Source organism: Pipistrellus hanaki, assembly GCF_964339955.1.
Source record: "Pipistrellus hanaki genome assembly, chromosome: 2".
Classification (NCBI taxonomy): domain Eukaryota; kingdom Metazoa; phylum Chordata; class Mammalia; order Chiroptera; family Vespertilionidae; genus Pipistrellus; species Pipistrellus hanaki.
In genome coordinates this window covers 3845143-3868431 of record NC_140504.1, presented here as the reverse complement: position 1 = coordinate 3868431, position 23289 = coordinate 3845143, and the positions used below count along the sequence as shown (strand labels likewise).

Genomic DNA, 23289 nt, shown 5'->3' with positions numbered 1-23289 from the left:
ACATCCATCAGCTGCCTCCTGCACATCGCCCACTGGCAATGTGCCCACAGCCAAGTACATGCTCTTGACCGGAATCGAACCCGGGACCCTCCAGTCTACAGGCCGACGCTCTATCCAGTGAGCCAAACCGGTTTTGGCACAATGTTAATATGTGGTGTTATTTTACGTTCCAGGGGATGAGTGTCTGACACGGTGAACGTGGGTGACCGTCGGGGTGCTGGCCCATGCTTACCCAGCAGCCCCCTGGGCCGGGAGCCCCCTCGTCTGTCATGTGTGCCGGCTTCTCGGTGGCAATAGTCCCATCCGACCACGTTCACACGACCGCCTGCCGCAGACCTGGGCAGAGACGGTGCGTGCCGGGAGCTGGCTCCCGCCCCTCATGGGACCGCCGGGTTTGTGGCGTTCTCCGTCCTTCTGGCGAGGAGAGGAGCCCGAGGACTCGGAGAGGAGGGGTCCCGGGACCTGCACCCTCCTGTCTGGCCAAGGCACCCAGCTCTGCCAGGAGTCCCCAGGAGCCCCGCCCCCATCACAAAAGCCCTTCAACCTCAGAGCCTATCATTCTTACATGTAAGGATCCCCACATCCCTTCCCTGTGCCTGCCAACCCCCCGGCAGAGATGGAACCGGAATCTTCCTATTCTAGGTGCTTCTTATTTATTTTTTTAAAATAGATTTTATTGATTTTTTACTGAGAGGAAGAGAGAGGGACAGAGAGTTAGAAACATCGATGAGAGAGAATCATCGATCAGCTGCCTCTTGCTCACCCTCCACTGTGATATGCCCACAACCAAGGTACATGCCCTTGACCGGAATCGAACCTGGGACCTTTCAGTCCGCAGGCTGACGCTCTACCCTCTGAGCCACGCCGGTTTCGGCTCTAGGCCCTTCCTAAATGAACTTTTCACTTGAAGGAACAATTTTCGGGGATGCCTGCAGGGAGGGCTCCCAGCTGGGCCCAGCCTGGTCACCATGTAGTAGTTGGCTGCCGCATGTAAAAATCCCGTACACGGAACCGTGACTCAGGCTGGGGGAGGGCTGCTGAGCGAGCCTCCCCTCTGCCCGCCCCGCCGGGTGGGGACGGAGAAGGACGACGCTCACGCGGAGGCGTTTATATAAACAAAATACTTTATTTGAGAAAGAAAACGGCCAAGTTACAAAATCTCTGCACTTAGGCTCTGTCCGCGGCCACGCCAGAGGTCTGGAGGGGACCTCGGCTCCCATCGCGGTTAGGTGGGACTGCACGCAACTGCCCACCGGGTCGGTAAAAACAACAGCCCAGTACTGGTTCCAGGGGGTCCGACCCCATGTATTGTACAATGAGCCGGTGGCTAACGTGTCCCGTCACATGCCCGTCGATGTCATAAACAGACGTCCGGGCGGTAGGCAGGTCCCGCCCGGGAGACGTCCTGTGTGTAAAGAGGCTGGGGCCCGGCTTGTGCCCTTCCCAGCATGTCCTTGCTGCCAAGTGCATGGTCTCATCCCAGGGACCGGTCCCTCTCAGCATGCGAGGGACCCCTGTCCGGCTCTGCCACCCACGGAGCTGGGTCACCCATGAATGCCAGGAACAGGCGAAGCCCCGGTGACCCTTAGAAACGGCGGGAAATTTGCCGTCAATCAAAACGCCTTCTCCGGGTGACCCAGCTCCATGCTCTCTCCCAGCCTTGCTCAGGCCCTGGGCCTCTGGGCGTTCTGCATCCAAAATACAAGAATAAAGCAAAAACGGTGCTGCCGTGGCAGCGAGGAGCGGCGTGGCATCCAGACAGACGGCCGAGCCTCGCGGAGAACGAGGAGGGCCCACACGCTCGCTCCGTTCACGTCCAGGTCCCCTCAAGGCTCCCCTCCCCCACCTCCTGCTCCCCACAGCGCGCGGACGCGGAGCCGAGTTAAAAAATAAAGCTTTCTTGTTACAAATTACATTTTTTTTTTTCTCCAGTGAAATACTTTTACAGTAAAAATAGCTGCTACATAAATCCCTCCTGGTCTCAGAAAAGGAGTTTGCATATTTTTCCAAAAATAGTATTCTTATTTTAATCAGAGTCACGTGGGGCTGGGGGGGGCGGGTGAGCTGCAGGAGGAACACAGACAGACTGGGAAACCAGGTTTGTGGATCCACGGGCTGAAAGGCATGCGTCGGCATGAGGAACATATGCCCTCCGTCAAGAAAAATACTGCTGTAGAGGCTTTCCGTTACAATCCAGAGGAGAGGCCGGAGGCGGCCCCAGATAATAACATTACATTTCTTATAAAAATCCCCAAATGAACAACGTCCTTGCCGGAGAACAGCCCGGGCAAAGCGAAAAAAACAAAACAAAACAAAACACACATACACAAAAATATGGGAGGCGAGCCCCCTTAGACCTTCGCCTGTAGGCACAGTAAATGCAAACGATACGCGTCTCACAAATCCTCTGGGCCCGCCCGGGGCAGGCTCACGGTTTGCAAAACGCCACGGTGGGCATCTTGAGAAAATGGGATACGCGTTGCGCACTCATGTCACAGAGTCATAGAGTCACTTTAAATTACAATATACAACTTTTGTTAAATAGAACGGTGAGGGCTTAGATAAACAGGGGTAAGATTACAATCCTATGTACAAACCCGCGTCCGAAACAGCACGATGGCTCCCCGCCCCTCCCGCCCTCCGAGACAGAGAGACCGCCTTCCTGTCCGACGGCCGGAGAGGACGGACCAAATGTGCGTGTCCACACGCTCCCTCCTCCAAGGACGCCCGCAGCCTCACGCGGCCCCTCGGGGCGGCCCCTCGGCCGCGTCCACGCGGCTGCAGCCCCCAAACAGCATGTTCCTGCCCACAGGCTCCGGAAGCCTTCCGCCCACCGTGTGCTTCGGGCGAAGAGCCGCAGTTTGGAAGGAAAAGGCCACTGCTCCTCGGTGCTGTCCCCCCCGGCGTGGGGGCGGCCGGCAGGGCCCGGGGCGTCAGCCGGGATGGCCCCATCCCGCGGCGGCCCCGGCCTCAGTCCTCCGTGTCCGGCTGGACGCCCAGGATGGCGTGCAGCTCCTCGGGCGTGAAGCCCAGCAGGTTCTGCAGGTCACACACGAAGCGGTACACGTAGCGCTTGCCGGACGTCTTGTGGATGATATTCTTGTCGTAGTAGTAGCGGAGGCCGCGGCTCAGCTTCTCGTAGTTCATCTTGGGCTTGTTCTTCCGCTTGCCCCAGCGCCGGGCCACCTGGGGGGAGAGGGGGCGGGGGAGAGCTCAGTCCAACCCCATTGGCATCACCCGAAGTGCTCGCCGGGGACCTGCCCACGGGAGGACCCCAGAGGTCCCGTCGGCCTGAGGACGGTACCAGGGCGCGCCCCTCGGCTGGCTCTCCGAGGACCGAGGGTAAGGGGACCAGATCGTCCCGCTTCTGGCGGGACAGACCAGATGTTTAACAATTTTTCCCTGCGTCCCACGGCGTTTTTAAAAAAATCCCGATAATCGTTAAAAGTCTGGACTGTCCCGCCAGAAGCAGGACGATCTGGTCACCTTAACCAAGGGGGGGTGGAGGGGAGTGTGGCGCCCCCACCCACAGTGCCGCCCGGCCCGGGGCTCCTGCAGCCCCTCACTCAGCACAACCTCCCAGAAACCAAGGGCTCCGAACTGGGGGTCCTGAGGCCAGGGACAAGCTGTGCTCACCCCCCTGACTTACCCCCTCCCTCCCACCCCCCAGTTCTTAGGGTCTTCCTCCCACCAGCAGACGCGTGGGGTTCTGAGCTGGTGACATCAGGGATCTCAGTGCTTCCGCTCCCCAGCGGCTGGGGAGGGGACGGGGCTTCCCCTTGATGGGCAGGGGCTGGACCTGCCCCTGGCTCTCTCTTCCTGGCACGGCTGGGGCGGCTCCGCCCAGCTCAGCTGAGGGCACAGGAGCCCAGCCGGTGTGCACATGAGGGGAGAACAAGGCTCCCTCCCCCCCAACAGGAACAAGCCACTCTCCCAAGCCCTGTCCCAAGGCCAGAAGAGAGCCTCGGTGTACTGCCTGTGCCTCTGCATTCAATGACGGAATAAGACGGCCGGCAGGGCCGGGACACACTCCTGGGCCGGGCCCACCGGGAGAGCTCGCCTCCGTCCCGGACCCTCTCCGTGCCCGGGAAGCTGAGTGTGTGAACCCAAAGCTGGGAGAGCGGGGTCAGGCGCCCCAGACCGATCTCCGGGCTCCGGCCGTACCTCATCCGGGTCGGCGAGCTTAAACTCCCAGCCGTCGCCGGTCCAGCTGATGAAGGACTGGCAGGATTTGTCCGAGAGCAGTTCCAGCAGAAACTGCCACAGCTGGATGGGCCCGCTTCCTGGAGAGGGAGAGGCAGTCACAGGTGTTATTGGTTTTTAGAGGGGACGCAAGGCAGAGACACGGAGGGGAGAGAAACATGGACTGGCCATCTCCTCCACGCCCCCCACGGGGGATGGAGCCCCAAACCCGGGCATGTGGCCTGGCTGGGCATGAAACCGGTGACCTCTTGGTTCATGGGTCCATGTTCAACCCCTGAGCCACACTGGCCAGGCCAGCTGTCTGTTTTCACAGGTTTAAAATACAGCAAGGTTGCCGAAACCGGTTTGGCTCAGTGGATAGAGCGTTGGCCTGCAGACTGTACCTTGGTTGCGGGCACATCCCTGGTGGGGAGTGTGCAGGAGGCAGCTGGTCGATGTGTCTCTCTCATCAATATTTCTAGCTCTCTATTTCTCTCTCTTCCTCTCTGTAAAAAAAATCAATAAAATATACTTAAAAAAAAAAATAAAATAAAATACAGCAAGGCGCCAGCCGCCCCGATGACACAGACAGACAGGCTGCGGAACGTGGGCCCGACCCTGGTGCCGATGCAAAGGTGCCGCTCCAGGTGGTGGGGACAGTCCCGAATGCTAAGCGGGATGGATGAGGCTAGGCCCCAAGCAGAATCCCCGCTCCGGGAAAGGAGGCCACTGGCCCCGGGGGCCTGGCTTGGGTCTTTCTGGGGGAAAATTCAGGGCCACTGACTGCGGGCGTCACAATCCCAAACCCGTTCCTCCCGGAGTCCCGTGCAGGGCTTGTTGCTATGGACACCGGGCGGGAGGCGGGGGCAGGCAGTTACCCACGGGGCCACACGGGGCCTGTGGGATCCCGCGCTGTGGCTCTCTGGCCACGGGACGGTGGCTCCATTGCCTAAACCAAGACTCGGTTTCCTCAAGAGCCACTCGAGCCCTGGGTGCGGCCCCCAGGGCCTCGCCGCCTCCGTGGGCCGCCGCCCACGCTCTGCCAGGCGCCCTTTCTCGGCCAGGATTTGGAACTACTGCCTTGTGGTTTGGCGGCAGGGCCAAGACGTGCTCAGAGGCCAGGGTCCTGCCTGTCACACACCCGTCCCAGAGCTGGTCCCCGGGACCCAGAGGCCATGGGCAGCGAGGTGTGGCTGCGGGCACTGAGGCTAGGCGTGCTGGGACCCACGGAACCGGCTGCCGGTGTGCCTGCCCAGGGAGCTGTGTCACCGGGCGCATTGCTCCATCTGTAAAATGGGTCAATGCCGCCCACGCCGGGCGGCCTGCCGACTCCCGACAGCACGCCTGGCGCACCCACGGGGCAGGGAAGGAACTAACATGGGACACGCCCACCCAGGGCCTGACCAGGGCATTATCTCATCGGGCCCCGACCCCCGGTGTGGGCACCATGGCCCCTCGCTCCCCCTGCGTGCCCTCCACACGCCTCCGCGGCCGGCTGTGTCTCAGAGGACAGCAAGGTGCTTATACACCCACCAGGGCTTATACATAGGTGCTTTTTAAATCCCCAAGGGCTCTATATATAGCCAGAGTACAGGGGGAAGGGCTCATTTAAGGACGCATGGAGCAATTTTAAAAAATAAGTCAATAAAAATCTCGGTATTTTTGCTAACATGCTGGAAATAATCGGGTTCCAAAAACAGCCCTGATATTTGTCCCCTGCCGAGAATAGCTCTCGCCCAAACCTTACAAATCAGAGGGGTTTCAGGAGCGGGGCAAGGTAAACAGGCCTGTGTTATTTGAGGCCGGCTGGCCGCCCTCCCCGAGCCAGTTTACATTCTTTGAAATTCCTGGAGTGGGTGAGTCAGAGCCGAAGCCTCTGCGGCCTCAGTGCCCTCCTCCTCCTCCTCCTCCTCCTCCTCCTCCTTCTCCCTACCTCCCTGGGGAGGCCGAGGGAGCTGCGTGCCCTCCCATCCACACCGGGCAGCTGGCCGCTGTAGAATTCAGAGACGCAGCATAGACGTGGCTCAGCGACTAGGTGTCTGGATGCAGGGTCACACCCCCCGGGTCAAACGCGGGGTGCAGATGCAATGTGCTCAGACCAGACCCGCCCTGGGTAAACAAACACACTGGGCCGGGCAGGGCGCAGGGAGGGGGCGGCCCCCGGAGCCGCACACTCACCCGTGAAGCCCGCGAGCACGGCCGCAGGAATGACCGGTTTGCCCTGCTCGGCCGGGTCGTTCCTCTCCTGGATGTAGTCCTTGAAAGACATGGTGGGCTTGCCGGGGCCCAGGGCCTGGCCGCCGTCCTCCTCGCAGCTCTCGAAGGAGGGCACCCGCTGCTCCAGCAGCGACGACTGGCTGCTCCAGGACTGCAGCAGGGAGTCCGAGCTCTCGAAGCTGTCCCCGCCCTGCTCCGAGGCGTCGCGGTCCCCGGGCTTCCCTGGCGGACAAGCAGGCACACAGTGTGACCCTCCGGACGGGGACATGTCGGCCCCGCTGCTCACACCTCACCGCGAGGTGTCGTGGACTCACCGGCGGCGGCATCGCTGCCAACCGCCCCCTCCCACGTGTGCCCTGCGGCGTATACCCAGTCAGACTTCAGGGTGCTCTGAGACGGAGGGCTGGGGCCTGGTATGCATGCCACACAGACACACCTCCTTCCACAACAGCGTCAATAAGCCATGTGGAGCCTCACAGGGCGGAGTACTATACAGCCGAGAAAAAGGACAGGGAGGGCCACATCCAACAGCATAGATGGATCTCAGACATGGTGATGAGTGAAAACACACACACACACACACACACACACACACACACACACACACAGTGTGGCTCTACTTATACCAAGGTCAATAACAGGCAAACTATGATGATAAGAGGACAACCAATGGTTTCCTCTTGGGGCGGGGATGCTACTGACGATGGGGAAAGGGTACAAGAGCCTCAAGGGGTGCTGGAGACCTGGCTCCACCGGATGCAGGGGGTGCATGGGGTGGCCGTGACTCAGGGTGCCCAAGTACAAATTCAACCAGGCGTGCAGCCTGAGGTCTGTGCACGGTGTGCACACATCTCGGTGAAAAGAAATCTGTTCCCTTCCTACACGGCCTCCCAGAATACCCCACTGGGGGGGAGGCATCGACTCCCGACAGCAGGACTGCGTGCTGTTCGTGCAACACCCCAGGCCCCGACCAACACCCCCAGGCCCCGACCAACACCCCCAGGCCCCGACCAACACCCCCAGGCCCGGACCAACACCCCCAGGCCCCGACCAACACCCCCAGGCCCGGACCAACACCCCCAGGCCCAGACCAACACCCCCAAGACCCGACCAACACCCCCAGGCCCTGACCAACACCCCCAGGCCCGGACCAACACCCCCAGGCCCGGACCAACACCCCCAGGCCCAGACCAACACCCCCAGGCCCCAACCAACACCCCCAGGCCCAGACCACAGCCCGGAGCCGGCCAGGCGTGCTTGCTGGGGGGATGGTGGGTGAGAGCGGCCTGAGGAGCCCAGGACACGGGCGCAGCAGCAGCCGGGGTCGCCATCTGATCCCCGCTCCCGCCGTCCAACCCCAGCCTGCTCCAAGGGTCGTGAGGAAGCTCTTTACCGGGACCGCCGGCCATCAGGTTCAAGGTGCTGCCGGCGAAGTCCTGCCTGACGGAGCAGTAGCCGACGCCGACCGTGCCGAGCGGGGCCTTGGGGAACATGGGAAACTCCTGCTCGGCGCTGAGGGCTCCGGGCGGGCACATGCTGTCCAGAAGGCTGCCTTTGGGGTAGCTCGGCGTCTGCATCCCGTACGGCGCCTGCTCCACGCCAAAGCCTGGAACAGAACCATCGACGGCGGAGCCATTAGGTGCCTGTGACCATCAGAGACCCTCACCCCTCTGCAGACGAGCAGTTCCTCATGGACATGGGCTGTGACGGGCAGGCCTATTGGCCCCTTTCCGAAATGCCCGCGGCCTCTGGACCCTGGGTGCCAGCCTCGGCGTTAAAGCTTCAGTGGCTCTCGTCCAACAAGAGCTTTCTGTGACTGGCAGGAGGGCAAGGGTCACTGGCGTTCGACCTCCGAAGACACTAAGGCTCGGACTGAGTGACATGCCCCCAATGTGGCATCTCCATTCCTGTCTGTCCTGGCTGTGACCTGCACTCATGTGCCAGCAACCAGAGCCCCGACTCCCCGCTCAATGCCAAAGTTCAGAGCGAATTTGGTGGCGCTTCGCACAGACTTCCTGCGCCGGCCCGGCCGCCTCTCCTCCCTATACTACATGGGACCCCAGCACACTGCTCCCTGCATTCTGCCCCCGGCTCTGTGCGTGGTCTGGACCAGGAGGCCACTAGGCAATGTCACATTTTCTGGTGACCACGCTAAAAGAGTAACACACACACACACACACACACACACACACAAAAAAAAAAACCCACATGAGAACTTGAAAAATTTTACTTGAGCCTAAGTAATTTAACTGATCCATGATCAGTTCAACAGGTAATCAATATCTTTAAAAGTAGGAAGGAGGACTGACTGGTTTAGCTCAGTGGATAGATCATCGGCCTGCAGACTGAAGGGTCCCAGGTCCGATTCCGGTCAAGGGCATGTACCTTGGTTGCGGGCACATCCCCAGTAGCGGTGTGCAGGAGGCAGCTGATCAATGTTTCTCTCTCTTCGATGTTTCTAGCTCTCTATCCCTCTCCCTTCCTCTCAGTAAAAAATCAATAAAATATACTTAAAAAAATAAGAGGAGGAAGGAGATATAATATTTTACACTCTTTGCTTCTTACTAAGGCTCACACATCGGGTGGCGTTACACTCTGATCGCACGTCTCCGTGTGGAGTGTGGGCCAGCCCCATTTCGAGTGCCCAGCGGCTCGAGAACCACATGACCACCATGTAGGCCCTTGTAGGTCTAGATCACATGTGTCAAACACAAGGCCCGCGGGCCAAATCCAGCCCGCCAGGCCTTGCAATGTGGCCCGCTCCGCGCTGTCATCACTGCACTCCGCTGTCAGTTTATGACATTGTCAGTTTATGACTGTTCAGTAAACCATTTGGCCCGCGATTTAGGCTGGATTTTAGATTTTGGCCCCTTCTCTGATTGAGTTCGACACCCCTAGTCTAGATGGTTCGGACTGTCCATCAACTACCGGGAGGACTTCACACCGGGACGGCAGGGCAGGATCCAGACTGACCTAATGAGTTGCTGTTGATCCAATGGGGAACCGAGTTGAGGTGAGAATTTTCTTCATACGGATCTTCTGTTTTTTCCTGGTTCTCTGGAAAAACAGACACAAGAGAGGTAAGATGGCAAATCGAGGTTGAAACCACACAAGCAGCGCTGGCCACAGTGGTTAGAGTATCATCCAGGGCACAGAGGGTCATGGGTTCAATTTCCGGTCAAGGGCACATGCGCAGGTTGTAGGTTCAATCCTAAGCCCTGGTCGGGGCATATTTGGGAGGCAACCAATCAATGTCTCTCTCACACATCTATGTTCCTCCCTCCCTCCCACTCTCTTTAAAAATCAATGGAAAAAACATCCTCAGGTGAAGATTAAAAACATAAAAAACACACAAAACAACACAGGAAAGTAAAAGTGGCGTTCTGCATGGCCGCTCCATGGTTATTTCAGGATAAGCCAATGCATCTAGTGGTTACCATTTAATCTGACGGGTCCCAAGACATTCCGTCTTTTACAAACTAGAGGTGGCGACTCACTTTTTAACGAGAGAGTTTCCGACATGAATGCCGCCATGGGCAAAGTTAAACTCCCCACGGCCCAATCAGAAAGACCCGGACGGTGTGTCGGTGAACAGGGATGTGGCGGCGAGTGCCCCCGGCACCGGAGGCTGGGGAGGGAGGGGGCGCGGAGGGCAGGCTCCCCACCCCCCTCCGAGAGGCCACGGCCGCTGAGGCCCTGAAAGGCCCCCAGAGTGCGGTGAGCCACACCGAGGGCCACGCAGGGACACACACACATGCCCGTGACCTCTGAAAGGGAGGTTTGCGGTTCTGTATGCCTACTCCCTGCAAACACACTAACCACACACACGCCCACACACCCATAAACCCAGCCCACGGACTCCCCGAGCAGTGGTGCAACAGGCCCTCCCCAGGACCTTGCCAGGCCAGGCCTGTCCGAGGTCAGGGGCATGTCGGGGTCCTAGAGTCAGTCACCCCGCCTCGGGGCCACGCCGGCAAGGGCTGGGGCGGACGCCCATGGTCTCTGACAGATGCTGAAACTCATTTAAACCGGGACTAGGTCCCTGAACTCCACAAAGGGGCTGGCTTCCTTCAGGTTTCCACTGAAGGAGCCCTCACTATGATGTCTTTCTCTTTTTAACTCAATCTATGTTCATCAGTGACCTCCAGGTCTGAACCAAGACTTTCTCTCTGTAGGATGACAGTGCTTGGCTGAGTGGCCAGTATTTTTTTTTTTTTTAATATATTTTTTATTGATTTCTTACAGAGAGGAAGAGAGAGAGCGAGCTAGAAACATCCATGAGAGAGAAACATCGATCAGCTGCCTCCTGCACACCCCCTACCGGTGATGTGCCCACAACCAAGGTACATGCCCTTGACCAGAATAGAACCTGGGACCCTTCAGTCCGCAGGCTGACGCTCTATCCACTGAGCCACACCGGTTTTGGCTGAGTGGCCAGTTTTTGTAGAACACATCGGCGTGGAGATCTATCTCAATCACGTCCACGTTTGTTTAAAAAAAAAACAATAAAAAAAACTTTTGTTGGAACCCGTTTGGACTTGGGGAAATCCACGGTACAATCCACGGGGTTCATCTGAATGAAGGCTCCTCGACGTGGAGGCTGAGCTCCTCCGTTCGGTTCTGCCAGGCGAGCCTGCCACGGGGCGGAGTTCGTGCCTCTCTGCCTGCGCCACATATCCTCCCTCCCCGAGGCTGCCCAGCGACAGCGAACAAGGCAGTGACCGAGGCAAGGCCTTGGGCCCTGCTCGATGCCACACACACACACACACACACACAGGCCAGGCCTTGGGGCCCTGCTCGATGCCACACACACACACACACACACACACACAGGCCAGGCCTTGGGGCCCTGCTCGATGCCACACACACACACACACACACACACACACACAGGCCAGGCCTTGGGGCCCTGCTCGATGCCACACACACACACACACACACACACACACAGGCCAGGCCTTGGGGCCCTGCTCAATGCCACACACACACACACACACACACACACACACACAGGCCAGGCCTTGGGGCCCTGCTCGATGCCACACACACACACACACACACACACAGGCCAGGCCTTGGGGCCCTGCTCGATGCCACACACACACACACACACACACACACACACACAGGCCAGGCCTTGGGGCCCTGCTCGATGCCACACACACACACACACACACACAGGCCAGGCCTTGGGGCCCTGCTCGATGCCACACACACACACACACACACACAGGCCAGGCCTTGGGGCCCTGCTCGATGCCACACACACACACACACACACACACACACACACAGGCCAGGCCTTGGGGCCCTGCTCAATGCCACACACACACACACACACACACACACACACACACAGAGGTGGATTCAAATCCGTCATCGCTGCACGTGAGTCACGCCGGTGGCGCTTGCAGACGCCCACCCCACCAGAAGCCCGGCCTCGGCCGCGCCCCCCGCCCCCCGCCCCCGCGGGCACCTTTGATCAGCTGCTCCAGGTGCTCCCAGAGGATGTCCCCCACGAAGTCGGGCGCCAGCTCCAGGAAGCGCTCCTTGCCCAGGTTGCACAGCACCTGGCCGTTCATGCCGAACCTCTGCAGGTTCACGTTCACCAGGCTGAACTCGTTGGTGGCCCAGAGCAGCCACTGGCACACCTGCTGCTCCGTCCACAGCCAGGGGTCTGCGGGGGGACATACGGGGGAGACGGAAGGAGGCAGTGAGACCGGAGAAGTCGCTCCTGGCGTTCCCACCGCGTCCACCCGGGCACCGAGGCCCAGCGGCCTGAGCGAGAGCCCCCGGGGGACCTCTGAGACACGGCAACAGCGGCCGGCTGACGGGGTTGGGATAAAAACTGGCTCGGCTTCACCCCGTCTCTGCCACCCTCTGGGAGCCGCCTGAAGATACGACCATCGCGTGCCAGGGCAGCAGGCTCGCCCGTCCAGAGGCACAGACCCCGCCCGGCGGCTCGACGGAGGCACTTACTCTTGGGGATGCCCAGCCGGCGCCGCTCCTTCTGGAAGCCGCTGAAGGTGGCTTTCAGGGCCTGGCTCATCACCGCCTTGCTGCAGGGCGTGAGCAGCGGCAGCTCGCAGCTGGCCGCGTCTGCGGAGAAACCGGGCAGGCGGATGGACGTCAGGATTGAGAGCTGGCGACCGCGGAGGGGCAATTAGGGTAAGGTGACCAGACGTCCTGATCTTTAACAACTTGTCCTGGGTCCCTCGGTATTTTAAAAAAGTCCCAATTTTTTCCAAACACCGCGGGACAGCCGAAACTGGTTTGGCTCAGTGGTAGAGCGTCGGTCTGCGGACTGAAAGGTCCCAGGTTCGATTCCGATCAAGGGCATGTACCTTGGTTGCGGGCACATCCCTGGTGGGGTGGGGGTGCAAGAAGCAGCTCGTCAATGTTTCTCTCTCATCGACGTTTCTAGCTCTCTATCTCTCTCCCTTCCTCTCTGTAAAAAATCAATAAAATATATTTATTAAAAAAATAAAAAAAATAAAACACCGCGGGACAAATTGTTAGAAATTGGGACTGTCCCGCCAAAAGCGGAACATCTGGTCACCTTAATTTAGGGGAGACATCGTCGTTTTTAGCCAAGGACCACTTTGATCTCACACCTGGACATAATTCCTTAAAAGAGTATAACTAGTACCCCAAACTTTTTTTTTTTCTTTTTGACTGAAATTAATAAATAAACACCCCATCACGTCACTTATTAGAAAAAAACTCAAGTTGTAGCTTATGACGCAGTACTTCCCACAGCAGCCTCTGTGGAGATACAATGTCTAGCTGTAAATACTGTGGACAGTAAAAGGGAAGTGCATGATTTTGGGGCCAAAGGCTCATCAGATGCATCATCGGGAAGCCGAGTCCACGAAACTCGGCCACGGGCAGAGGCCCTCCGCCCGGTGACGCTGGCACACGTTCCACGTTCATTGAGAAACAAAACAGTCTTCCCCGGATCCCCTCGGCGATTTCAAGAATGATAAACGGCCGTCACGTGACGGCACGCTGACGCCAGCGCATCGGCTTTCATTGATTCTCTGGGCTGTGTCTCCCAGCGCCTACTCCGTGTGACACAGTCACGCCTGGGATGTTTCCAGCTAACGACCATCCTGGCCACGGCAGAGGCGCCGCTGGCCTGCCGTCTGTCCGTCCGCCCGCTAGAGAGAATGGACGGCGGCTCGAGGGAGCACAGCAGTCCGTGCAGACGGGGAAGACCAGCCAGAGTCCCCTGTGGCCCCCAAGCCCCAGGGGAGGATCCAGCCCAGGGCTCGGCAAACTCCTCAGTCCACAGAGCCAAACATCAACAGGACAACAATTGAAATTCCTTCTGAGAGCCACATTTTTTAATCTTAAACTTCTTCTAACGCCACTTCTTTAAAACAGACTCGCCCAGGCTGTGGCCTTTTGTGGAAGAGCCACACTCCAGGGGCCAAAGAGCCGCCTGTGGCTCTCGAGCCGTGGTTTGCCGACCATGGGTCTAAGTGAACCCAGCATGAAAGCGGAGATGCATCTGACTGTGGCCTGGTCTGCTCTGGGGTGGCCCCGGGGGAGCCGCTGGGGTGACACCCCCAGGCAGAAACCTTGGGGTCCCCTGGGATGTGCCAGGGGCGGGACTTCGGCTCCCCCTGGGGTGCGTCTGGCAGGGAAGACCCAGACCATCAGACTCAGCAAAGGGGAGATGGCCCTGCCCAGGTCCGGAGCCTCCATCCGACCGTTCACACGGAGACTCGGGACCCCGACACCCCTGGCCCATCCGCCGCCCCTCCGTCCCCCCCCCCCCCCCCCCCCCGGTCCTCCGGGCAGTCGGTTACCATGAGAGATGGAGTCCAAGCCCGTGGGCACTTCCTGGAGGGCCTGCTTCTCGTTCAGGGAGGGGAAGATGGCAAACAGGGACCCGTCGAAGGTGTCGAAGGCCGGCTGGCGCTGCAGGGGGGACAGAGAGAAACGGGGAGTGGAGTCTTTACTTCTGGAGCCACCTGTCTGGTCCCTGGGTCATCGGACCCCACAGCCGGATTAAACCGGCCACTGTGAACGCTCCCCTGGAGCGGGCCCGTCGTGCCCAGACTTCTAGGGAGGCCCACAGGTCACCGAACCCCCCTCACACGGAGGCCGAAAGGCCGGGGATGTGTGTCTAAGGGCCCCGTCCACTGGGGTTAATGAGTTAAGTACAGACACCCAGAAATGCGAGGATCCCACAACGGTGCTGGGGGGGTGGGGCCTCAGAGCCACCTGCCCCCAGCACCTGCCTTCCTGTGACATCATCGGGGAGCCAGGCAGCCAGCGGGTCTGCGGGAATGAGCTTGGCAAGGCCGCTGTTTTGAAATGTTTACGATGAAACACTTTAACCACAACAGGTGCTTTTCCTCGCCATCCCAACGGCCCGGGGAAGAGTGAAACACACCAAGTTCCCGCAGGGTCCCCATCCTAAAAGTAAAGCGGATTAGCCGAAGCCGGTGTGGCTCAGTGGGTAGAGCGTCGGCCTGCGGACTGAAAGGTCCCAGGTTCGATTCCGTTCAGGGGCATGTACCCTGGTTGCGGGCACATCCCCATTAGGGGGTGTGCAGGAGGCAGCTGGTCGATGTTTCTCTCTCATCAGTGTTTCTAGCTCTCTATCCCTCTCTCTTCCTCTCTGTAAAAAATCAATGAAATGTATTTTTTTTTTTTTTAAAGTAAAGCGGATTAGAGTTTGCACGCCCGCGGTGCGGAAGGCGAGGAGAGAGACACACAGAAAACTTCTCGCCCACTTCTGATCCTCATTGAAGATTCAGCCACGCTGGAGCCTTGGCGGCCGGAGCGGTTAATAAGTGACAGCGAAGGCCTCGGTTCCCCACTGCCCAGCCGGCCCAGGGAAAAATGGTGAAGAAAAAGTACTTTTCCAGCTGGGCTGGGGCTCCCGCGCGGTGTGTCACGGGATGACACACGCGTTGAGTCATCCGTAAGACAATGTGTAACTCATTTACAAATAAAATCAGCTCATGTGCTTTCGTTTTAGAAACACAGAACTGCGGATGACACATCACCCCTGGGGGCGGGCAGAGGGGGGAGCTGGCCCCAAACACTCCACGCAGCCCCGGCCCCCCAAAGCCCAAGGCGGAGAGGGCCATCAGGCGTGCCGACACAGGGGGAGCGAGCCACGGGAAGCGCTGGAGCACCGTGCAGTGGATTAAGGAGCCGCGGTATCGCTTTGGACTGACTGTGCGTAAAATAGCCAGCTGACTTTTTTTTTTTTAATTCTTAGATATATTCTATTGATTCTTTACAGAGAGGAAGGGAGAGAGATAGAGAGTTAGAAACATCGATGAGAGAGAGTCATCGATCAGCTGCCTCTTGCACAGCCCCCACTGGGGATGTGCCCACAACCAAGGTACATGCCCTTGACCGGAATCGAACCTGGGACCCTTGAGTCCGCAGGCCGACACTCTACCCACTGAGCCACACCGGTTAGGGCTAGCCAACGGAGTTTGAAAACCCCCACTCGCTCTGCCCAGCTGACTAAGGAATGCCTTCGCTTCACTGACAGCACGTTCTTTTTTTAAAACGGGGAAGTGCAAGGACACCACCGATCCACGCGGCCCATCTCTGCACGTCTGCTCGGGGGCCGCTGCGCCCAGCCGGGGGCCGCAGGGACACCGCCGGGCGCCCTGGGTTCACAGGGGAAGTTTCTTTTCTTTCTTTCTTCTTTTATTTTTTTTTAAATATATTTTATTGATTTTTTTTTTTTTTTTTACAGAGACGGAGGGAGAGGAGGGATAGAGAATCAGAAACATTGATGAGAGAGAAACATCGATCAGCTGCCTCCTGCACACTCCCCACTGGGGATGTGCCAGCAACCAACGTACATGCCCTTGACCGGAGTCGAACCCGGGACCTTTCAGTCCGCAGGCCGAGGCTCTATCCACTGAGCCACACCGGTTTTGGCTAGGAAGTTTCTTTTCAAGGGTTGTGCCTTGCAACTTGGTGCCGCCACAGCTGGCCCGCATCCGAATACTCTGACCACATCGACAAGGAACGCCCCGTCGGCCGCCAGCACACTGAAGGGAGGCCCGAGCCCATCGCTGGCTCTTCGGGCTCCACAGACAAACGACCTCAGGGACCTCGAGGAACCGGGCCCGCCAGAGCCACGTGTTGGCACAGAGCCCCGAGCTCAGAGGAGGCCGATCGAAAACCGCGGCTCCCGAGACGTGTTGGCCACACACAGCGAGCAGCGTCAGGTCACGCTCTCCCGGACAGGGAGGCCGACGGGGACCTGCCTGCTGAGCTGCCCCGGATGTTCCCGGAGGAGTGAAGACAGAAGCAGCACTCCCTCCGCGTCTGAAGCTGCCATCCCCTCGTCCCGGGAACCCAGCTCCCACTCCGTCCCGCTGAGAACCACAGGCTCATCATCCACCCACCGGGCCGGGGTCTCAGAAACAAACCCCCAGGGCCTCGCCTTCGACAGAAGCAGCAGCTCCGATCTCGGAGGACAAGCGGCGCAAGCATCAGGATGCCCATTTCACAGATTAGAACACCGAGGCCCGGGGAGATCCAGCACACAGTCCGAGAGTCACACAGCCGGGAAGTTAGACGCTGGGGCTTAGAACAGGTCCTCTGGGACCCTACCCACCGTTTTCTGTTTGTTTGTTTTTCTTCTTCTTCTAGAGATTGAGCTTCAAAAAACCAAAAAACAAAAAAAAACCCAACTTTTAGTAATCACTTACCTTGAGCGTCCCTCTGTAACTGTTAGCCACAGGGGCCACCTGGTCCATGTTCTTGATTCCAAAGTCATTCATCTTTAAAAAAAAAAAAAGGAGAGAAAGAGGGAAATAGTCAGAGGCAAGCACTCCTTCATAAGGCGTCTTCCCTGGCAGACCCCCCCCTCCCCTCCCGAGTCAGTCAAATTCTACAGCGTAAAACGTCCCTCAGTAAAAGCACTCAGAACCGAGCGCCAGGGATTCTTATTTATTTATTTTAAAATATATCTTATTGATTTTTCACAGAGAGGAAGGGAGAGGGACAGAGAGCTAGAAACATTGATGAGAGAGAAACATCGACCAGCTGCCTCTTACACATCTCCCACAGGGGATGTGCCCGCAACCAAGGTACATGCCCCTGGCCGGAATCGAATCTGGGACCCTTCAGTCCGCAGGCCGATACTCTATCCACTGAGCCACACCGGTTTTGGCAGGGATTCTTACTTAAAAGGCCCTTCTCACGAAGGCTGTGACGCTATGGCAGCCGCTCAATGATAACGCGGGTCCCACGGCTTCTACTTAGAGACGTGGCACCCAGATAGAGGCGCTCGCTCTCCGCGGGCTAGACTTCCAAGGCAGCCCGTGTCCCTCCCCGGAGGGGCTGCTGCTGTTTGGAGGGGCTGCAGTTCGAGGGTGGGGCGCGGGGGAGACCCAGAGGGGTGCCAGGGGACCCTGGCTACCTCCTCCCTGCAAGGGGGGCATCCTCAAGGGTGACCCCCCCCCCCCATATCCAGACCTGGGAAAGCATGCTGGGTGGGGCCAGAGGTCCCTTCCTCTCATGGGAGGGAGCTCTGGAAGATCAAAGCGAGAACAGTGGCTTCACACCAAACCCTCTCGGGTCCCCCCTCCTCCCCGATCCTCCCCCAGGTCCTCGGTCCCAGGTCCTTCCGAGCTCCATACAGGGCTCCAAACATGTTAGCTCTGAGTCGCTCAGCTGTGCTCGCCCTCAGAGGAGATTCCAAGCGCGGATCTGCCTCACTTGCCCTGACAGCACCTGGGCTTAGATGGACCTGCGCTGCCCAGGGGGTGGCCACCAGCCACGTGTGGCGGCCGGGCGGCTGGCACATGGCGGAGAGGGCCCGGGATGCGCTTTACATGTCACATACACACGAAGGTTTCCAAGATCTCACAGGAAAAAATAAACAATCCCAGCATGAATGTTAGGTTTACTGCGTGTGTATGGAGCTGCTTGAATGTATTTGGCGAATGGAAATATACTGAAATCCAGTTCACCTATTTTGTATATTGAACTTGACTGTGACAGCACTGATAGTTACACATGTGACTTGCAATTGAACCTTGCTGGGATGGGCCGAGAACGGACTGGGGCCCTAAACTGTAATTGGCGGGTTATATATTAGAAATGGAGAAGGGTACATAGATAATGCCACCAGGATGCTGGAGACAGAAACGAAAACGAAAATTCATTTTCAAATAAGCTGGGTGAGCAGAGCTGAGTGACCTTCACCCCACTGGCCCTCTGGCCGGGAACGGAAGGCTCTGGAAGGAAGGCTCACGAGGCAGCTTTGGGGTTGGCAGCGTTAGGGCTGGCGAAGGCACCCTCCCGCCCGCCCATCTCCACTGGGCGTTCCGGCGAAGGCCTTCGAGTAATTAAAATATTGCCTCAGACGTTGCGCAACTGATAATGGCGCTTACGGGAGGTGGCGGGGAGCATATTTTCCCCTAATTGGCTTTTTTGTGCTTTCTTGTTTTATCTTTACGATCAATGTTATAGCTGAACCAGACATCCCAACCACACACACACACACACACACACACACACACGCGCACACACACGCGCACACACACGCGCGCACACACACGCACACAGGAATGCACACACTCCTCTCCTGGCTGGAATGGCAGCGTGGGAGGGAGGTGAGTGCCTCAGGGGAGGCCAGAGGCCCTGCAGAGGCTGTTAAACCCTGGACCCTCTGAGTGCCTGTGATTGGGGGAGGGGGGCAGAGGAGCCTGCGGCACTGGGAGCAATAATGGCTGTGGGGGAGGGGCTGTCCCGGATCAAACGGCCACATTTGCTCAGCCTCCACCTGGTGAGCCTGTGCCACCCGCATGTGCTCAGGAACCAATATTCCTGCGCCGGTGGCTGCACGGACAGCCCCCTCGCCCAGGGCCGGGCCTGCCATCCCGGAGGGTGGATGTGACCCAGGGCGGCCCAGGGGGCTTCTCCGGGGCGCAGTGCGGACCACATGGCGGCAGGGAGCGCCTCCAGGTGCCGGGATAACCGGAGGGGTGGGGCCTGGGCCTCCTCCCCCGAAGTCCTACAGACCAGCCAGCACCCGGATGCCATGAGCCGGGCCCCTGCATGCTCCTCTTTACGGGAGAAAAAGGCTCCTTCACTCCCAGCTTTCTGTCACGTGTCTGAATGGGGACCTGTTGATTACATACACGAGCCGCACACAGGAGACCAAACTGCCAATTACCCGCCCAGGCCGCCTCCTCCTCCTCGGCCCGGTGACTTGGGAAATGGAGAAGGAGGGCCCACCTTCGCCGAGCCGGCAGAGAATGGATGGGGAAGGCGGTGGGGAGGCCCGGCCGGGGTTTGTGTACAAATACCGGGAGAAAAGGCAGGCAGTCTGCCCGCCCACAGAAAGGGCTGCAAGGACTCCTTACAGAACAGAATTCTTTGTTGTCCAGCTTTTAATGTGTTCTGTAAGAACCAGGCAGAATCACCGTGGGTTTGGGCAGGCACAGAACTAATCAGGTTTAAGTTCACTTCTTTTACTCAACATGGCTCCTCAGGGTGGCAGACAGGCCGAGAGCCCGCTCCACGTGAACCAACTTCAATTTCAAGTGCGGGTCCTTTTGGTGCTGCCCTTTGGGTCGCCGCTTGGAGAGAGAGAGAGAGAGAGAGAGAGAGGTGGGGGGGGGAGGAGGAGAGAGGGGGGAGGGAAGAAGGGGGAGAGAGAGAGAGAGAGAGAGGGGGGGGGAGGGAGAGGGGGGGAGGAATGAGAGAGAAAGAAGAGAGAAAGAAGGTAGGGAGGAAGGAAGGAAGGTAAAGCAGAGGCAGACATGTAAGTGCTGAAGACGGCTCCATTTTTAAAACAAGCAGCACTTGCCTGACACCAGTGCCCCTTCTGGGAACCAGTGATCCCTTCTGTGAGCGCAGACCACAGGCTTGCGTGTAGGCCAATTTGCAAAGAAAAAGAAAGGAGTTCCCCGCTCCCCGCTCCCCGCCCCCATCCCCATCCCCAATGTACTGGTGAAGGTTGGTGCGCCTTTTCCTCTGAAAGCTGCCACTTGGGTGAGAGGAATGACTAACCCCGCAGGGAGTGTGTGCTGTCCTCCCCTGCGGGACCCGCGGGGCTCCATGCACTGCGCTGTGCTCTCACTCAGCGTTTAATAAACCTTAACTGGGAGATGGATCTGCTGATGGTGGCGGCGGCGGGCAGATGGCCCGGGCGCTGCCATTGTCGGGAACACACACCACCCCGGAGTGGCCACCGCCGGCAATTACCCTTATCTCCCAGGGGACCGCTCAGCCTCACTTTCTAACCAGGAGGGCACCACTGTGTGAGATGCCTTGAAAGCGAATACAGGCCAATGTACAAAGTCTCTTATGCTTAAAAAAATAACCCCCAAAACCCAAACTACCCTCCAATGCACAAACGCTCGCTGAAACCTTCATTAAAAATAAAGACAGCCCCGCGCCCCCGGGTCCCCTTCCCCACCAGCTCCGGGCGCGCGCCCCGCAGGCCCCACCCATCCATCCCTCCATCCCTCCCGGCGCCGCCCTCGGGGGTCTCGCCCTCCAGGCCGGCCCCGCGGGCCTCCCCGCCGGCTGCCCGCCCGGGCCCGGCCGTGGCCGCGCAGGTGACCCGGCCCCGCGCTCCCGGGGCCGCGGCTCCAGGTGTTGGGGAGGCGGGCGCCCCGGGAAGCCACCCGCAAACCGGGGCGCCGGGGTCCCCATTCCGAGTCCTTCCTGCCCCTCCGCGGAGTCAGACCGCCGGCGGCCCGGCAGGAGCCCCCACAGGCCCCGATTCCCTTAAAAACAAAAGCAAAGCGAGCGGAACCGGCCGGCGCGCTCCCGCCCCGGGGGATCGGCCACCCGGGCGCCGCGGCCCGAGTTCGCCCCGGCCCCACGGGTCCCGCCCGGCCCTCCCCGTCCCCGTCCCGGCCCCGCGTCCCGGCCGCCCCCGACCCCCCAGCCCCTGGCCCCGGGGCCCGGGAGCGCGGAGCCAGGCGCGCGGCGCCGGGCCCTGGAGTCGCCGCCACCCGCCCGGCCCCCGGCGCCCGGCCCGCCGCTGCGCCCCCAGCCCGGGCTCCGAACCCCGGAGAGCAGCCGGGGCCGGAGCCGCAGACACAGCCGCAGCCGGAGCCGCTCCGCACGGCCCCCCGCGCCCGCCCGCCGCCCCGCTCTTACCGCGCCGCTTCGGGCAGGGCCGGCGGCCCGGGCTCCGGGGGGTCCTCGGGGGCGCGGGGGGCTCCGCGGCCCGGGCTCCGGGGGTCTTCGGGGGGGTCCTCAGAGGGGGTCCTCGGGGGCGCGGGGGCGCGGGGGCGCTGCGGGAGGCGGGCGGAGGCGGGCGGAGGCGGGCAGGGCGGACAGGCGGCTCCGGCTCGGGCTGGGCTCCTCTGCACCCGCTCGGCCGGCGGAGGAAGTAACCGGCCGGCCCTCCGCGGCCGGCTCTTCAGGATCCGGGCGGGCGGGGGGAGGAGGGCCGGGCCGGGAGGAGGCGGGGCGGAGGGCGGGGCGGAGGGGAGGGGAGAGGAGAGCGGGGAGGGGAGAAGGGAGGGGAGCGGAGGGGAGCCGGCCGGGTAGCACGGAGCCGGGCTGTCTGGGGGACCTCGCCGGCACCCGCGGTCCCCGCTGCGCCGCGCCGGGTGGTGGCCCGGGAGGGGAGGGGAGCGGGGCGGAGAGCCCCCATGGTGTCCTCCCCCCATGGTGTCCTCCCCCCATGGGTGTCCCCCCGCATTGGTGTCCCCCCTCGGCCTCGTCCCGGGGATCTGGCCTCAAACCGCCCCTCCCGATCGGCAGGAGCGGGGCGCCGGGGCCAGGGGACCGTGCGGCCCAGGACGTGGCTAATGGAGGGCCCGTTCTCGGACCTCTAACCAGACCTTTAATGTCTGGCCATTCCTGTCCCGGAAAGGAGATGGTGAGCGGACCCCGGGCTGGGCGCTGAGTCCGCCCCGCGCCCGGGAGCCCGTCGCCTCCGTGTCCGTGGCGCCCCCTAGAGTCGAGCGGGGCCTTGAGAGTCACCCCGGGAGCGTCTCCGGGCGGAGGCGCAGGACCGTTCTCCCGGCACCACGGCCCCCTCCCCTCCCCAAACAGGAGGGGGTCGGACCACTGCCCCCCCCAAACAGGAGGGGGTCGGACCACTGCCCCCCCCAAACAGGAGGGGGTCGGCCGGAGGGTAAGGAACTCCCACTCATGGTCAGAGCCATCACCCACACTCTCCAGCTCCGTCTTCAGCAGAAAATGCTTGCGTCGGTGGCTAGAAATGTGTGCATTTCCTATGCAAATTCCTGTCAAAGAGTCTCAGTATTTGGGAGGACAATTAGCTGGATACAAAATAAAACCGCCCTGCTTAGGCGAAGCTATGGGGCTTAAAAAATGGATGCATCCCAGGGACCCAGGGCCACGAAGGCAGAGGAACGGCCTCCCTCCTCTGTTACCAAGGCTCCCGGTCTCCATGGCAACCCTACATCCGGCGTTATGGGGATAATTGAGATACTACCGGTGCCTTCGTGTCCCCAGGGACCGCGGGAGGGTCTCCGGGTACCATCACTGCGCGGCTCAGCGGCAGGGTCTCCCCGGCGCAGACAGCCGGGTGCGGAGGGCACACCGAGTCCACCCTGGTGGCTTCTCTGTGTAGAGGCAGGCCCCGCCAGCAGTCATAGGGGATGGGTCCAGAAGAGTTTCATACACGGAATGACAGATCCACGGCGAGTTACCATGGAGACACGGAGAGTATGCGACTCTTTATTTCTTAATGGTAGCAGAAAATACCGACTCATCTGGGCTGCAGTTTTAGCTGATCGGGGGGTCCCCCCACTCCAGGCTCCTCACTCAGCCCTTATAGTGTCTGGGAAGCTGGGTGCCCACAGCCATGGGGTCAAGTTCAGTCGCCCAAGGAAACTGCCTGTTCATCTCACCGGCGTGCAGTGTGGGGTGCTCAGGGCTGAGTCACTGAGGTCCAGG

At 59.9% G+C, this 23289-nt stretch overlaps 1 protein-coding gene across 1 annotated transcript; it reads right to left on the bottom strand.

The window, feature by feature from the left end:
- Positions 1–1106: 1106 nt before the first annotated feature.
- On the bottom strand, positions 1107–21746 carry ETS2 (ETS proto-oncogene 2, transcription factor). Its single transcript, XM_084873664.1, has 11 exons — positions 21576–21746; positions 21514–21540; positions 17100–17171; positions 14214–14325; positions 12379–12498; positions 11876–12076; positions 9373–9456; positions 7793–8005; positions 6361–6621; positions 4165–4283; positions 1107–3186 (listed from the first exon to the last, which is right to left on the bottom strand). The coding sequence occupies exons 3-11, from the start codon at positions 17169–17171 to the stop codon at positions 2971–2973; spliced, it is 1398 nt and encodes a 465-aa protein (XP_084729790.1). The 5' UTR covers positions 21514–21540; positions 21576–21746; the 3' UTR covers positions 1107–2970.
- Between the last annotated feature and the right edge of the window lie 1543 nt (positions 21747–23289).